We start from the raw sequence: 18,339 nt of genomic DNA on the forward strand, positions 1-18,339 counted from the left end.
TCATGAATTCAATTTTATTAGTTTGTGATTGAAAGTTGGGCTTTCACTTAGAAATTTGTGTAAATTACGTTAAGCTCATGGTAGGCCTATATGATGTGCCTATATATGGTCATGATGTGATGTCATCATGACCATATTTAGGCATGTCACATGTTTTTATCAAATCAAATTTGATGGATTTAGAAAAGAGAATAAGGATGTTAGGATTGGTTTCAAGCACTTACCAGGATTGGTAATCCCAATATTTTTTTGAGAGGTCAATTCTGGAAGGGAGCTTTAGCAATTTTAACTTTTATTCATATTTTTTAGGACACAGTTTATTCGACCCTGTCAGTGAGGTGCTGCAGGAAGCCAAGCATACTTTCCATAACAGGGTTATTCACGTTGTTTCAATGGGTATGCCTTCACAATTGCTGCAAGCTGAGAAACTTCTAAATGACTGTCAGGTTAAAGGTCACTGGCTGGTCTTAAGCAATTGCCATCTAGTGGAGCACTGGAATAATAGACTCATTGACCTTTTGAAGGTAGAGTAATAAAAAATATTTCATATATTGTGTAATAATGCAAAATATGTCAAGGGTATTGGGTCACCTGCAAAAATTGTCGAGAATTGGCAAATAATGTCTCATTGCTCTTGTGGAAGCCTGTGGTGCAACACCAAGTCTGTGGGCTTTCCAGCCAAATACTGTAATCGTGAGTTCAAGATTAATAAGTGTCATATTGCTTTTGTCCTTGAACCAGACAATTTATTCTATGAGACTCTAAGTAGGTACATTGGTAGAATGTATACATGAATTATTTCAGCCAAATAGTAGCATTTATTATAATTATAATATGATGATTATTATTATGGTACTGTAGATATTATTATTATTATTATTATCATCATGATTATTGTCGACATCTCCATGCGTTATACATCTTCATATTCTAGAGTGCATTAGGTGCACATATTGAGCAGATGCATGAAAGCAATCCCCAAACACTACATCCTGGCTTCAGACTCTGGATAACCACGGCTGCAGACAGCTCCAATCCACTTCCAGGTATTAACATTCTCTTCATTAATATGTTATGTCTTTGTCAAATGTCTGAGCAGTTAAGACAGGGACACCACAATATATAGCAATAAATGTCGGTTTCAAGTGTCACACTCGATTCTGTTGGTGATAAAGTTCCTATGTATACAAAACTTCATTGAAAATTATACTTGTTATATTTTCCCTCTTATTTGCCGTAGCCATCATCACCCAGCATGGGGTTAAAGTATTTTGCCAGACAACTTCAAACTTCAAGAGTTCTCTGATGTATCACTTCAATTCTGTGATGAAGGATGCTCACACCATGCCGGCCATGTTGAAACCATCTGTAGATGTCAAGGTAATTAATTACCTCCACCAAGGAGGCTATGTATTCATCGCTTCTGTCAGTCAGTCGGTCTGTGTTTATTACCAGGATGAAATAAAAACTAATGAATGCATCATCATAAAATGTAGTGGAGTGGTATATATTGATCTAAGAAAGAAGCGATGTAATTTCTTGCAAAACCAAGAAAGGTGTTAGAATATATAAATACACAAATGCATGTTTTTCGAGTACTGAAGAAGGTGTTTAACATGTCATCAACTTAAATGCAATGTTCTCCAATCTCTCTCAACACAGATTTGATTTTTCTTTAGGTTCTCAATGAGTTGATCTTTTCAACATCTCTACTGCATGCAGTTTTATCACAAAGGAGACGTTACCATCCCATTGGCATGGCAACTGACTGTCAGTGGTGAGTGTGTATTTTGGACTAGCAAACAATAGGCCTACCAATAATGTTATTTAGACTTGTGTAACCCAGGTCTTTGGGTAGACTATCTTATTCATTCCAGTCCTATCATCACTTCTGCTTCTATTTCAAGACTCTTTCACAGGCAGCAGACCCACTTCACATGATGCTCCCAGACAGCGAACTCAATTAACACCAATTTTTCTTTCATTCAGTAGATAGATAGAATACTATCACTAAAATATTGAAAAAAAACAAAAGAAACAGAACCATACTTGAACACATTGTGTATTAAAAGACTAATCATTATATTACTGATTGTCATTATCATTATGCTCGTCATCACTTTGCTTTTTATTGTTATTACAGTTTCATTCAGTAATCATCATATACAGTACAATTTCTAATGTATTTCAGGAACTCAAAAGATCTTACATCAGCTGTTGAGTATGTAGGAGATGTTATAACAAGGTGTAACATTGATAACTACAACCACATTCAGGATATGATAGCACTGCTGGTGTATGGAGGCCACGTAAGGCATCATCAGGATCAACTACTGATACAGTCTCTAGTTAGGAGCGTAATTATTCCAGCCAAGCAGTTGAAAGTTAGTTCAATTTCAATTTTTACAGACTGTGGGTGGGTGTGGATGTTTTAGTATGCGGTTATGCATGTGTATATAATTGATGATACTTTAAATAATATATATATTTCATTAGATTATAAGTCATTCTATGAATGATGTTTTTCACTAATTAATGTTGTCTTTTGTTGACTGACATTTTATTCTGAAATTATTAGTGAAAATTGGAGGCTTTTGTTTTTTTTTTTTAGCAACAGGCAGTTCCAAGCACAGGTACACAACACCTCCTACATAAACTGGTTGACAGTACGAGACCACGGAGTAGTCAGCTGAAGCAATACCAAAGCATCTTTGATAACATGAAAGATGAAATACTTCCCTCATCGCTGGGGTTATCTCCTGTTGCTACCAACAAGCACAACATTAAGCTAAGCAAGTAAGTTAGCCTTTAATTCTTTTATATATCAATCCAGATTGAGGCACGGCGCTTAACTGAGGCGACCAAAAGCCAGCAAACTTCTTTAAAGTTTTTATATTAACAGGATAACTGCCAACCTACAAGTATAATTAAATATATTGTACTACAGATATGTTGTTGTATCACAGTACCACATGACACTACTTGCTACTAGATAACTACCTACCATACAGTCAATACTGCTGAGTGCCTCTAGTTGGTTGATTTCACAGCTTTTTCAAGTGATAGAATTATGATACACAAGTTTAAAATATAAAAGACAGGCAAGTTGAAAATGCTATGAAGGCTGGTTTGGTTGTAAAAGGCAAATCGACTACTTGAGTATCATTGCTCGGTAACAAAGAGGAGTCGCATGGTTTTGTGACTTCAACAATGCAGTACTGTATGCTGCTGTCCTAGATAATGAAGAAACTCCTTGGTCAATTCAGCAAGTAGTAGTAGCAGTATAGACGAGCTCTATTTTAACTACCAAACAATATTAATATTTTTGGTTCTTCATATAGTTTGCACAAAATGTCTGGTATAATTATCATTTTGGTTCATTGTATTTGTTTAGATTGGTTTGTAAGGACCTGGTTAAAATTCATAGTGAACCACACGACTCATTAAAGACAAGCTATGTTGGCATCATTGTACACTTGCAAAACATCAAACACTTTATCCAGGAACTACAAAAATTATCTTATACACCTGGTGATGGTTTAAATTACCTGGACAATTTCTTGGCATCAGAAACCTTGGTCTACCAGTCTCACCTGAGTAATGTCGTGTCTGACATAGATGTTCTCGTGGACGGCATCAACGGAGAAGTGGCACTAACACCTGCAATGTTACTTGATGTTCAGATGGTTACAGCTGGTTATGTTCCTTCATCTTGGATGGTATGCAAAGAGAGCCCTCAAGTTATTGAACATTGGAGGAGATGCATAGACACAAAACAGAGACTTCTGACCGAGTATTGCAGTGGTGAAAATCTGTGTGTTTTTGAGTTAAGTGCATTTAGCAACCCTAAGATGTTCCTTCAGTCCATAGCTCAAGAGTATGCACGAAAGGAATACATAGAGGTTAACAGAGTTCAACTACAAACACAGGTAAGTTCAATTTAGTGGAATTGTAGATGAACAGTCTTCACTTGCTTTACACAAAGATACTCTTCTGTCTGATTAGAGATCAACCCCAAGTTTTCAGGTCCTAAAGTTTGTCTCAAATTGGAGGGTGATCTGTATAATATTATTCCAGTGGGGTTAAAAAGTATAGGGAAGTATCTGACCCTAAATCCAAACAAAGGAATAGTGACCCAGGGTTTTAATTAGAACTGCCATTAGGTCGTTTTCAAATCATTGAAGTTCTAAAATTAACAGAACGTCATGCAGTGTAGAAACAATTAACCTAACAGAAATACTTTTCATGTATATTATTTATCAGGTGCTAGGAATGATAACACCACCTACTGTCCAACCAGAAAAGGGGGTGTACCTCATTGGACTTCAACTGAACAATGCATCATGGGATAGTAAACGAGCATGTCTGAACATTAGCGCTACCAATGACCAGCAGAATGTAACATCATCACTACCAGTTATCTGGCTGAAACCAATCGACCGCGCAATTCAGTGGGAGAAGTCAGCGATAGAGGGCAATGTTTTCAAGTGTCCTGTTCACTCCAGTGCTGTTGAGGATGTGGTGGATGCCGAGGATGCCCTGTTCCATGTTAACCTACCGTCTGATTTAAATGACGATGTGTACAATCAATTAAGAGTACATGCTGTTATTTATCCTTAGTTATTTTTGCCACAATTCAATTTTTAAAATTTGTATATCAAAAATTAAACTGTTTTATTGCAGTAGAAAGATAGATTTTAATAATACCTTGTTTAGCAAACTTAATTTTTGAAAGATTGCCAGAAATTGTTCTTAAAATTCCAAAAGCACTATTTTCTGAAATTTCTAATTTTCACACCAGTGTGTGAGCTAACAGGTTGGTTCTTCTTTCTTTATCTATAATATTCATTTTAATTGTGTGTGATGCAAACTTGTAAATAATATTATTTATATGACACCTTGATTTTGTTTACTTTTTAGAATTGTTAGCAATAAGTGAAAAACCAAATAAACATTGCAAAAATCCGTCCATTAATTTGCAAAAAAATATTGAGTAGAGAAAGTATATTTTCATGCCAATCGTCGTTATACAGTACTGAAATGACAATGAATTCCGTCCAAATTCATATGTTTGTTTGGTGCCAACTTATGCTGTACATGTGGTGCCAACTACAGAGTGCGAAGATATAGTATAGTATGTGTATGGAGCCCGCCAACTACAGTTGGCTTCACAAACATGAAACAACTTAACTCAACCTTGATGATAAAGTGTGAATTAATGTTTTCATTGTTTTTTGTTTTTTTTAAAGATTGATGTAAATATATTTCTTGAATATAGTCAAATTAATGGCAAATCTGTAACTTTTTCAGATTGTATAGTTGATTTATTATAATTCTTATGTATATTTTTATGAAAGTACTTGAACTTTGTGTGAAATATCTAGAAAAGAATTTGTACTTTTTGTGATGTTAAGACTGCAATAAAATAATATCAAACACACAGAAATTATTATAAAAGGATTATATTTGAATAACACAGTATTTTTAATGTCGGTGTGCCATTAGAGATCACAAGATGTGGATATTCCTAAATACTGTACCAGTATTTAATTTAATGAACCATGTTAACAACTGAGCCATAGAGGGAGGTAGGAGAAACATTAAGGTTATCTGCATAAAGGTAAAGCTCGAAACCTGAAGCTCTGGGCTCACAGGTCACAGTGCCCGTCTTTCTTTATCGTTTGGGCCAGAATGTTCAAGGCTGTGGAGGGTTCCCCACTCCTCCCGTACTGCAGTCTGGGTGGAGAGAGACAAACGTAGATAAAGCGCCATGCCCAAGGACACAAGTGACTTGCACAGCGAGGGTTTTGAACCCCTGACATCAAGGTTGAGAGTCCGAGCCACAACCGTTGCGCCAACTGCTTCTGCATTAAGCATATAGATAAACACGCATTGTTTACTTAATTAATTGTAAACAAATTGATGTAGTGATCTTTGAGAGCAGTCCAGCTACACTTTGAGGTTATTGCATTCAATCTGCTTCTGTTGTAGTTACGCACAAGTGTGGGTTTCCTGCAGAATCTTCGGAGTTGTTTAAAAAGTTGTTGATCAGTGTTGTAAAGGCAATCCTCTGTGGAAAGATTATTTAAAAATAAATATTTAATAATGAATAACATTCATAAGCCCATAGACCAAAAATCAGGAATTTTGCTTTTAGATTTTAAATGTCATTATTAATAGAGTAACTGAATGATAATTACTGTCTCCCAAGTTTCCTTAAATATTAAGTTAACAACAATAGTTTGATATGGGTGTGAACGTTAAAGAAAGCAAGCTGACTTACTTGGAAATATTTCAGGATAGACTAACCTATTAGGACACAATGGAAAACACCCGCAATGAACAGCTTCAAGCCTAGAGGACAATCAAATTGTATACAAGTTAGTATATTCAAACTCACCACCACTCATTAGAATGGGGGTTACAGTTGTAAACGTCAAAGGTACAATTACATTTGCCGGTGGTTTTGATTATTTGTAGATTTACATTTTCGTAAAAATTCTGTTTTCTACTGAAACATTAATAAAAATTAAATTAAGAGAGGCTTGGTTAAGGTGCTTGACTGTCGCATGGTCCTGGATATTATAGGACTCCTCTAATGTCTATTGGACATATTTTATACAATACGTAAACATTATACAGAAGCATATTTCGTAAAAACATCTTGTTTACTCACATCGCAACGCCATAAAATTCATGGTTTGCTGTTGATACTGCAATGTCACCCTCTATCAATACTTTGAAATACTCTTCCTTTGACTTTAGATAACCCCAATGTAAGATGTAATCTTTTAACTGCTCATATGCCTCCTTGAATATATCTACAAGATAAATGAAAGTTTAACATGAATATGCTCAAAATTAGTAATTTTATTGACACACACATTTTACTTTTTACACTTTTTGTTAGTTTTAATAGTCTTCTAAAATGGATACTCTAGAGTTTGTATAGTTTGCCAAATCAGAACTTAAAGGGTTCAGAAAGAACAACAGATATAGTAAAAGATTATGAAACTCATCAAAATAGTTAACTGAAAAGCTAAAAACATCAGTAGAATAATTACCTGGAATTTCAGAGAAGTTTTCCCCAAGAACAGAGATTCTGAAGCTTTCTCCACTCTCATGTAATTTGTATAATGTACTAAAGAAAAGTTCTGGGTTTTTGTCATGCTCCCTGATATTTAAAAAAAAAAACATTAAATGATGTAAAAATATTTAGAAACTTTTTGTATCAATAGCATACAACATGTCTGTTGTTTTCAATGTGATGGCAGAAACATTCATTCACTGCTTTTATATTGCTTTTATACTGCTTTATGCTCAGATTAGTAGTACTGCACATACCATCTGTGAGCCCAAATTATTTTTAAAGGAGATGTCTGATGAGAAATTGAGCTGGAATTGAATGTTCGTATTTCATCTGCTGAAGGATCACAAACATCTGTACACTCTTCATTTAAACTACTGGTTGAATTCAAGTCTTTTTGGCAAAAATGTCGATGCTCAATGGGTATCATTAATTCTGGTTGATGTAATGCTTCGTCCAAGTTCAATTTCACATTATTACAATCAAATACTCCACTAGCAGATATCTGTGAACTCATCCCTAAAGTCTCCATTTTCTTCTGTAATGAATCATTTTGCTCTGTTAGATTACACGTCTCCAAAGTGTCTATCGTAGTGGATGATTCTTTACCATCTTGTAACATTGCACTGTTTTCTGTTTTAAGTTGAGGAAAATCTATTGGAAAGTACAACACTTGACATTTTGGTCTAATCTTCTCAGCGAGATCTTTAGGACGAAAGTCTGGCATCAGTTTTAGGAATGTCCCAATGGATGACAAAAAAGAGTCCATGTTGTACTGGGAATTGAAAAGAACAACATCTGCAGCTAGGCTGGATAAAAAAACATATGATGTGAAGATCAGTGGTAAAATATGGAATAATTTTTAAAATTTTCATTAACAATGAATCGCTTATTTATAAGGATCAAAATTAATAAATTTCAACAAGACAGCTTTCGATGAAATAATTCAGCTTTCTGCTGATTTAACATCTTTAAATATTATGGAATTTATTATTTATTTATTTATTTATTTATTTATTTCTGTCTTATGTGATAACACTTTCAGTAACATAGTATTGTACTGGTTTCAAAAGAGGATCAAAAATCAATAAAAAAACAAATTCACAATACAATAAAAAAAATCACTAAAAATTAATACAAAACAAGCCAAGCCTATACAAATGAGACAAAATTAATTATAATCATGTCATTGGCCCAGAACTTAAAATATACCATGTTATTATTTGGTTGTATCCATATTGAAAATCTCTATCTTGCTGTTTTCTGACTGGATAGACTAGTTGGTTTTCATGAAAGTAAACAATCTTTTTTAACTTGAATAAGTCAGGGCGCAAAGCTATCAATTCCGCCAGATTCAACACTGAGCTGGTAAATAGAATTCTAAAAGAGAAAAACTCTAGTTTTATACAGTAGTTCATTTCATGTGTAACAGGTATAGACCACTCAACGTAACATACAATGTCTGGACAAAAGTCAAAAAGTAAAGGGATGTTTATTCATCAATCACAAACTCAAAACTGATTCAATGAGTTGACCATGGAGGTTGAAGGGAAAAGAAGATATGTGTATATCACAGGAAGTGGAGGGAATAAAGACTATTTTTAAACAAGAAGTATAGCATACAAATATCGACAACTCCTGAGGGGAACAGTGAAATTTATTGCCCCTCGGTGATGTGGAGACCGTAGCCTATCTTCCCGAAGACCAGAGGGAAGATAGGCATACAGTCTCCACACCACTGAAGGGGAATAAATTTCACCGTTCCCAGAATCTAGAGCAGTCAATATTTGTTTTATATACCTCATACATAAATTCTACGAGACCTAAAAGTACTTGCTTCCTAACCTAGCCTAGAGGCCTACACACTAGCCTAGGTGATCAAAGACTGTGTCTAGTTCATTTCCTCAATTTCAACAGCACCCATCGTCTTGCAATATTTGTCCAATATTGACAAGACATATTTAATTTTTCTTTTGGTGCTTTTTCTATCGGCTTCATCAAGAAGTAATGCTAGGCCTAGGACAGTCCTTCATCCAGGAGCTCGAACCGACTAGGCCTGGCATCCATATTTGTTTATCGTCTACTCGCTGATCTGCAGCGCGGTCAAGGGCCAATCTTTTTCGTCGTAGAGGTTGCAGTCCCCTTTACCGTCAAAGCGATGTTAAGTGGGCTTAGAGTTTGCACATGCAACAGGGCAAAAGAGTATTATTTTTCAGGGAAATAATACTTTTTGAGGGATATAGTACTTTCTATTGCTCGCTTCTTAACCAATCAGATGCCTAGAATCTATGTATGAGGTATATATAGTTATTATGTAGACATTAAACTGGATTTAGAGCTAATAAAACAATTACTGTATTTTAGGTATACATATGCGGTATTAAAATCAATTACAGTACTGTATCAACAATATACATGAGGTTTTGTACGAACAATAATGATGATTTACCTATACTCGTGGCTAGGTACAATTTCCTGAGAAAAATAAAGAGCTGCAGTCCTTGCCCTCCAGTGCCACTTCTTGCCTGGTAAAGTGTACTTAATGCAGCCTCCTAGGCCGTTTTCAAGGGTGTCAATCAACTGTGAATGTGAGCCACTGTAAAAAGCCTCGATCAATAAAATACTTGACATCATTCCCAGCTAACAGCATATCTCCTATATGCCTTGATCACTGTATGGAATTTCTGATGAAAAAATACCATAGTATTTTAGAATTATTTTTATATATATACAGGAAAGTTTCATGTTTGCTAATTTTCAGAGGCTTAATTTTTTTTTTACATAAACCTAAATTTTTTAAAATATTTTTTATTTCTATGTCAAGAAACCTCAAATAAATTACAACTTCACTGGGGAAATCCTTAAAAATGTCAAAACATGTTAAAACAGCAGGAATGATCCTTCCTTGCCGCTTGGCAGTATTGGTATGCCAGATATCTTCCCACATAGGCCTGCAAAGGCCCAGCTTAGCCATGAGGCTTGCCTACTCTATGCCTGTCTAGGACTAGGCATGCACCTCCCTCCTCCCTGCCTAGTCCGGCAGTGGCAGGCCTATCAGTAGTACTGTACTAGGACAGGGCCTGGCCATCTGCCATTATTGTTTTTACTTTGTTTTGTGTAATTTTGTTTTATGTCTGCAAATGAATTTACAGTACACTACTCTACAGAATCTTTGCTCAATTTCCAAACGTTTGGATCCTACAAAATACAAAATTCGTTTTGTCGAAGCTCAACTCCCTGATTGTTGATTTTAGTCAGTGGGGGCCGCCATGACAGGCCTCATCAATAACTTGATATTAACCAGAAAGATATTTCAACACAAAAAAATACCTGCAATATCAAACATACCAAATAAATATAAAAAATATGCCAACGTAATTTATTAAAAAAGTAATTTAATTAAATAGCATTTGTAGTATTCCAAGATAATTATATTGTAGACCTAATTTATGGTCGCTATTGAGAATGAGGTAGTTACGTACTCACGTACCTCAAGCGAGACGAGAAGGACGACTCGACACCACCTTGACGAGACCCTGCTTGAGTACAGAACTTGGTGAGGACCCTGGGGATTGAGCCCCGTACCTGGTGTTGAGTGGTACGGTGTTAGGTAGGCCTAAGACAATAAAAAGTGACAGAAAGTTTACAAACACCAGTCAAGTGTGTACAGAGAGGCCTAGACTTTAAATATATGGGATGGGAAATTCTGAAAGTACGTTGATGAATAACATCCTGACAAGGAGTGCTCTGCTAGACTTCGGAATACAATGTGGCTTATTTGCTATAGCTGCGGTTCTTAAAACTGAAAAGTTTTACGATTTAGCTGGTAATTATTATTATTATTTTTATAAATAAACCACTTTTAAGAAGACGTCTTAATTCTTACAATCCCAGAGTTATGGGTTCAATTCCTGTTTTGTGAGATGAGTTTTTTCTCATGACCAAAACAACTCCACTCCATTTTATTAATTTAGTTTATGCAACAACTCCCTGGTTTATGTAACTCGTAAGATTCAATGGTGGGAGGTATAATAAAATCTTTATACTGTATTGTGAAAGGGAATTGCCTTTTATCATAAGACAGTTATATTCCCATGTGCATAAATATAGAACAATACATTAATGCTTATTAATATTATATAGTAAATCATGTTAAACATGCTTTTTTGTTTCTCAAAGTGTGTTCATATTGTCTCTTATACTTTATAGGAAGTGGCACATTTATATTTTTGGCCCTGCAGAGCTTGAGATGGGGTGGTCATTATTATCTAAGACAAAAAATACAGACAGGCCTGGTAGCTGCATGGGGTTGCAGGTAAAGTAAGCCCTGACCTGACCAGACATTATTTTTGGACAAAACCATGTGACTTGCCTACATGGACATGGTCATTTCATGATCATTACCAGGCACATCGTGTCTTATGGGCAATACAACAACTGGACAGATGATGGATGATAACAATATTAAAGACAAACTTTATATGTGGTATAGACAAGCCAAGCCAGTCACTCATCGCAAATCCTGCTTCGGAGATAATGGCCAAAACATGCCACCAATGTCAAAATTTTGGAAATCTTGCACAGTTCAACAAACCTTTATATATATCTGTACACAATTTTAAACAATTTAGTGATGGTTCCTGCCTAAGAAATGCCCAAAATCATAAAATTTGAAGGTTGATTTCTCAAATATTTTCTTTAAACAGCTGTATATTTAACCTCCTGTAAGTTCATAACTAAATGTTATAGCTCTCAACCTTGTATTAATAACTAATAATCAATTTTTGCGACAAGTGACTGGTTTGGCTTGTCTTTGCCACATATGGTAAAATCTACAAAAAAACTTCAAAAATTCAATTTAAACTTTGAATTAATAATAAATAATAATAATATGTCGTTCTTATATAGTGCTTCATGCCTTTACAAGGCCTCTAAGCGCTTCACATTACTACCCCGGTCATTGGATCAAACACATATGGAACACATTGAAACACCAAATTAAATTAGTAAATGAAATTATATTATCATTCCATAAATTGCAGCTAGTAATCAGCGCAGGTTGTGTTGGAACCTACCAGGTTCCCACTTGTACTCCTGGGTGCAGAGAGGCAACCGTAGATAAAGTGCCTTGCCCAAGGACACAAGCGATTTGCACAGCCAGAGTTTCGAACCCCCGACCTCAAGGTTGGGAGTCCAAGCCACAACCGGTGCGCCAATCGCTCCTCATTTAAAAAACGTTTAATTAGTATGTCAAATTTTCATTTTTTTTTCTGATACAAACAGTAAATTAAATTTCAAAATATTTTAAAAATACCTTTAATATTTTCTTCAAGGGACAGTACATCTTTAAAAACTTTCTTAAAAGAAGAAAACTTGGAATATATTAGTTATGTATATTTAATTGCCATAAGTTACAGTATCAAGGCTCAAATAAGGGGTATCGTGTTGTGTTGTACATTAGTGAAAATGTACATTATACAAACTATATTAATTCAAATATTTAAAGGATTTTTTTTAATATATTTTATTATTTTTTGTATTTATTTATTTTAATTTAATTGTTAGCTCAACATAGTTCTTTAATGACTATGGGACCTTAAACAAAATGGTACACTAAACAAAGGATTTTGTTTCCCTTTTTGCTTTTTATTGACGCATTTCATTCAGGCTTGGACTGTACCTGTTCTCAAGAGTCATGGCTGCTGGCCAAGACCGCAGGTTCAACAAAGTCAGAGACAATCCAAAGGTGTTTTTCTTCTATTGGACTGTACAAGGTAAATCAAAATTATGTAATATTAATAGTACTGCTACATTTATTTGATCATTAATGCTGTAGTTATTAAAGGTGATGATGACAATGGTAAAGGTAAAGGTAGGAGAATAACCCATAACTTGTGGTAAATTGCATATGGCCGTGGTCCCCGACTTCCTAGCAGCTGTAAAGAGGCGCTTCATGGTAGCACATCACATAGTTCACATCATTCCACAATGACAGGGGCTGAAATTAACTATAACATCAGGGTAAACCACAGCAGCAGCAGTGGTGAGATGGTTATAATAAGGGCAAATAGAAAAATTTTATTAGATTATTAATCCCGCCCGCATCCAAAATTTTGGAAATATTGATGCGGGAATAATTTCATTTTTTTATTTATTTATTTATTTATTTTTTTTTTTCGCATCATTTATTTTAACTTCATAAAAACAAATGCTCACAAAATATAAAGGAATTGGCTCTAAATTCGGCAGACTTCAAACTCTTTCAATTAATCAGATCAGACATTGGGATCGCCTTAAAGTTGAAAATGCAAAGCCCATTCTTGGAACTTGTTGTTGACTGTCGCTAAACCTGCGGTTAAAAATAGACAACACCGCGGTCCGTACCTAAAGAGACTCGCCCAGTAGGCGTGTAGACTCACATGTTACACAGAGACCGTCATTGCTAAAAATAACTCGTTACATAAAGCATTACAAGTGGGCGGTCATCCTTGTGATGGGTGTGTTTGGTTGGATTGGTTGTTGTTGGGCAAAAACTAACCTACGACATCAAGAAATAAAGTTTAGGCAAAGGCTGGCCTAGCTCGAGGTGAAGACCAAAGCCTAGGTGCCTATGCTCGAGTATATATAGAATATAGGCCTGGATTTGGATTGGCCTTTGAATCACAGGGTAGTTGTTTAAATGCATCTGCATTTCAAAAAACGATGTCATGCACACAGGAATCCCTGGGTATAATCTCAACCCCCCACCTCAAATAAAGAAGAAAAAAACCTCCTGTCCGCCTCAATTTTTTTTTTAAAGAATGATAATCTAATAATTTTTTCTATGTGCCCTAATGATAAATTCCTCACTTTCATTCATTATTGTAGTTCCTTGAATATATACCCACTCCTCCCTTAAACACAAAATTGAGCCAATTTCAAAGGGTGGGTTAATATCCAAGGAATCCTACCTCTGTCAGCCCATATTTTATAGTTTGTAATAGGGCAGACCTAACACATGAATTGAACCGCTGTACTTAGTCCATGATTTTACAATTATTTACCTTTTAGCTGTTTGGGTCTTTGCAACTCTCCTTCCAACACTGATCCTGAATGCAGAGAGCAAAGACCAAGTGATTGGCATTAGAGACTACGTAGGATGGGGAATGTGGGTTGTTGGGTTCCTCATGGAAACTGTGGCGGATCGTCAGAAGTCTGTTTTCAGGGCAGATCCAGAGAATGCAGTAAGATGATTTGATTGGTTGATCGTAATTGGTGACTAAAAATTGGCTAGTAATGATAATAATAATCCAGTAATACGCCTTTTTCACGCTGTTCTATCGATGACAAATAATGCTGAGCAGCGATGTGTAACAAACAGAAATAACATAGCGTTTCGGCCATATTTTCAGAGGTCATGTTGCCCAAAAAATCATAAATCCTTAACGGCGGGTTTTGTTGACATAATTTTTTCTTTAAAATGTTCGCAAAGGATGTATCTACTTACTGTATGAATTTTTAAAAATTGAAAATTTGTTTAGTCTGTCAAAACTTAACTGGAAAATAGATTTTGTATGGTGTGTGTTGCTTTAAGTTTTGACAGACTAAACAAATTTTATTATTTTGTTATTCATACAGTACTTAGATATATCCTTTGCGAACATTTTAAAGAAAAAAATATGTCGGGGTTATGATTCCTTAAGTAACATGACCTTCAAAAAAATGGCCAGCATGCTGCAATATATGATATTCGGTCGAACAGTGAAATAATGGCAATGTGTGTGTTAACACTACACAAAATTGGTCTTCCATTTTCCAGTTACTGTAAGTTTTGTCAGACTAAACAAATTTTCAATTATATATCCTTTGCGAACATTTTAAAGAAAATATTATGTAGATACAACCCTCCGTTAAGGAGTTATGATTTTTTAAGTAACTTGACCTCCGAAAATATGGCCGAAACGCTGTTATTTCTATTGGTTATGCTTCGCTGCTCATCACTGTTCGTCATCGACGGATGTCTACTGCAGCGTGAAAAAGTGTATACTGTAGTAGGATTAATAGTAAATGCTGTTAGATTTGATTGGTTGAGTAGAAGGTGGCTGATAATATAGTAATACTGTGTATAATATGACTTGATTGGTTCAATTATTATAAATTATTAATGCAAGCTTTGCAACAGATTAGAAGTATAATTGACTGAGTGCTTTATTTTATTTTGTTACATTTCTCTTTTAATAATGTGTTTTTGCAAAAGAAAATATAAAACATTTTGAGAAAGAAAAAAAAAGCTTTGTGACAAACTTATCATTTTTATACAGTAAAAATATTTTATATTAACAAGCTTGTTTCTATGGTATATTTTCAGGGAAACTTTATTACCAGCGGCTTGTGGAGTATTTGTCGTCACCCTAATTATTTTGGAGAGATTTTGCTGTGGACTGGTCTGTTTATCTCATCATCCTCCGTAATGAGTGGTCGACAGTACATTAGCGCACTCTCGCCCATGTTTGTTTGGTTCTTGCTGTCAAGAGTGTCTGGGGTTCCTATTCTAGAGCGTCAAGGAATGCGTAAATGGGGGAATGATCCACGTTACTTGGAATACGTGAAAAAAGTGCCCGTTTTATTCCCATTCTTTGGGGGTAAATAAGAACAATTTCGCTGATTCGCTAAGTATAATATGAAAAAAAACATTGGCTGATCTTTCTGTTTGATTGATTTGATTGTAGTGTAAATGATTTTATGTTAAATTGACCATTGTATGTTTCCATTTTAAACATAATGTTTTACTCAATTCAGACTACAATGCGATCAGTGGTAATTATGGGAAATCAAAACTAGTGTAATCATGTATTGTTCACCACCAATTGCATTAATTAGGCATATTCCGGCACAATGCGTCTTGGAGCCAAAGGTCACCAGTGCAATAAGTAGGTACGCTTTACAAATAGAAGCAAAATCCTTACTTTGTGTAGGTTTTTTGCAATCACAACAGCAACAACCTTTGACATCAAGACATAATATTACGATTCATTGCACCCAAATAGGGAATTTTTTATTGAAAGATTGTCGCACAAAGTAACTTCTTGTTGATGTTGGGAAGGTTTTACACAGGCTTGCATTGCGATTGGCTGGTACCGGTACATTTGCTAAAATTTACTACACTTAAATGCGCTGAAAATGTAATCCTATTTGGGTATAAGGAAAATTGGACTTTTTTATTTTGATATTAGTCAAGACTTATACAGTATATACCTTGCTTTACAAATATCCACTGATAATGTCGGTTTCAAATAATATATCTAATAATATAAATTTATATTATATTATTTTTGCTGCTGCCATGAAAAAAATTTCAGAAAAAAAAATATATTTATCAAGCTTGGCAATAAAAAAATCTGTTTTCCCTCCTTCCCCTTCCAATTGAAATTGGTTCATACTGTAATTTGATTTGTATATACTTTTGTTTTAATGGAAATAATATATTTGAAATTTTATCTTTCATTATTTTATGAATCCCATACAACTGGTTCGAATAATGTTCTGATTAATGTCATTGGAATTCAGAGTTGTGTTGTCTAAATATGTCCATGGCAGGAGAAACAATCCAAAAAGCTAACAGTTGTGATACAATGTCATCACTACTGTACGTGATACGGAATCAGAAATGTTCTAAATTATATATAGAGATAAAGGTTTATATATACATATATATACACACACATATATACACACACGTATATACACACGTATATATATACACACACGTATATATACACACACACAAGTATACAGTACAGTATATACACACACACACGTATATATACACACAGACACGTATATATACACACATGTATATATACACACACACACGTATATACACACACATATATATACACACACACATATATATATACACACATATAAATATATACACACACATATAAATATATACACACACATATAAATATATACACACACATATATATATATATAAACACATATATATAAACACATATACTGTATATATAAACACATATATATAAACACATATATATATATACACATATATGAGTCCAAATATGACTTGAGCATGGAGATAGCACAAGACTTTAAATTTCTTAATCTGATACAGTTTGAATAGACTATCAAAAAAAATGTCAAACTTTTTAGTACCACACAACTCGTCTTATTTTTATTTGTAATTTAAGTGTTTGTTATCTGGAACCCAAGAAAGAACATTGTCTCCACATTGATTGGGTGTCCAGAAAAAAGAAATGTTTCTATCTATTATGTTTAGGCAGTTCAGATGACCATAAAGGCTACTGTACTTAGCACATATAGTATAATTGATAAGACAATACAGATTAACAAATAATAAAATAATATTTAATAATAAAAGTACAGATACTAGTGTAGTACTTTATTACATACCTGTGATTAACAACCTAATAATATATTTTTTTTTTTTAAAGCATTCACTGATACTGATAGAGATGTCCCAATGAATTTATTAAGACTTGTAATTTCTACATTCACATAAGTCATCATAATTATCTTTTAGAAAATTACCATATCATTGGTATTCATCAAATTATCTATACCTATATCACACCAGGGATCACACATAAATAAACTACAGTCGTATGTTCAGTAATCCTATTATTATTGGATATTCCAGACAGTGGTTTCAGAGTCTCAAGAGTATAATTTTCTACCACATTTCCAGGCCCAGCCTCACCTACACCCCTGAATAGGTGGTACCAAATTATTTAAAAAGATTAACAAATAATAAAATAATATATAATAAAAGTACAGATGCTAGTGTAGTACTTTATTACAATACCTGTGATTAACAACCTAATAATAGAATTTTTTTTAAAAAGCATTCACTGATACTGATAGAGATGTCCCAATGAATTTATTAAGACTTGTAATTTCTACATTCACATAAGTCATCATAATTATCTTTTAGAAAATTACCATATCATTGGTATTCATCAAATTATCTATACCTATATCACACCAGGGATCACACATAAACTACAATCGTATGTTCAGTAATCCTATTATTATTGGATATTCCAGACAGTGGTTTCAGTGTCTCAAGAGTATAATTTTCTACCACATTTCCAGGCCCAGCCTCATCTACACCCCTGAATAGGTGGTACCAAATTATTTAAAATTATACCCCATCTTATTACAAGTCAAACATACTTAACAGTATTTAAATTCTGGTCCAGCCAGCAAGAATCTTATGCTATTGATGATTT

General features: G+C 34.4%; 3 protein-coding genes across 11 annotated transcripts in view; 2 read left to right on the forward strand and 1 right to left on the reverse strand.

Annotated features, from left to right (window-relative positions):
* LOC117124876 (dynein heavy chain domain-containing protein 1-like) overlaps positions 1-5,451 on the forward strand; it is a 58,341-nt gene extending 52,890 nt beyond the window's left edge. For all 5 annotated transcript variants that reach the window (XM_033271209.1, XM_033271216.1, XM_033271232.1 and 2 more), the window contains 8 exons: positions 310-524; positions 935-1,046; positions 1,241-1,380; positions 1,680-1,777; positions 2,192-2,384; positions 2,612-2,796; positions 3,395-3,929; positions 4,264-5,451. In XM_033271209.1, coding sequence (XP_033127100.1) covers positions 310-524; positions 935-1,046; positions 1,241-1,380; positions 1,680-1,777; positions 2,192-2,384; positions 2,612-2,796; positions 3,395-3,929; positions 4,264-4,620 — 1,835 coding nt within the window. In that variant the 3' untranslated portion in view covers positions 4,621-5,451. The remainder of the gene's footprint in view (positions 1-309; positions 525-934; positions 1,047-1,240; positions 1,381-1,679; positions 1,778-2,191; positions 2,385-2,611; positions 2,797-3,394; positions 3,930-4,263) is intronic.
* LOC117124909 (glycosyltransferase-like domain-containing protein 1) lies at positions 5,447-10,366 on the reverse strand. Of its 5 annotated transcripts, none has more exons than XM_033271251.1 (8): positions 10,243-10,366; positions 9,537-9,771; positions 8,300-8,467; positions 7,345-7,896; positions 7,065-7,174; positions 6,677-6,821; positions 6,284-6,354; positions 5,447-6,070 (listed from the first exon to the last, which is right to left on the reverse strand). In XM_033271251.1, the coding sequence occupies exons 2-8, from the start codon at positions 9,719-9,721 to the stop codon at positions 5,901-5,903; spliced, it is 1,401 nt and encodes a 466-aa protein (XP_033127142.1). In that variant the 5' UTR covers positions 9,722-9,771; positions 10,243-10,366; the 3' UTR covers positions 5,447-5,900. The 5 variants fall into 5 exon arrangements, with proteins under 5 accessions (XP_033127142.1, XP_033127147.1, XP_033127170.1 ...); XM_033271256.1 differs by having other exon boundaries at positions 10,238-10,361; XM_033271279.1 differs by having other exon boundaries at positions 10,253-10,356.
* Positions 10,367-10,563: 197 nt separating this feature from the next.
* On the forward strand, positions 10,564-16,133 carry LOC117124981. The gene is made up of 5 exons (XM_033271334.1): positions 10,564-10,913; positions 11,297-11,402; positions 12,755-12,861; positions 14,138-14,310; positions 15,435-16,133. Exons 1-5 carry the CDS (start codon positions 10,784-10,786, stop codon positions 15,714-15,716), a joined length of 798 nt encoding a protein of 265 aa, XP_033127225.1. The 5' UTR covers positions 10,564-10,783; the 3' UTR covers positions 15,717-16,133.
* Positions 16,134-18,339: the final 2,206 nt, after the last annotated feature.

The sequence above is a fragment of the Anneissia japonica genome, unplaced genomic scaffold (assembly GCF_011630105.1).
Source record: "Anneissia japonica isolate Jap-2015-1 unplaced genomic scaffold, ASM1163010v1 scaffold466_len1169948_cov191, whole genome shotgun sequence".
NCBI lineage: Eukaryota > Metazoa > Echinodermata > Crinoidea > Comatulida > Comatulidae > Anneissia > Anneissia japonica.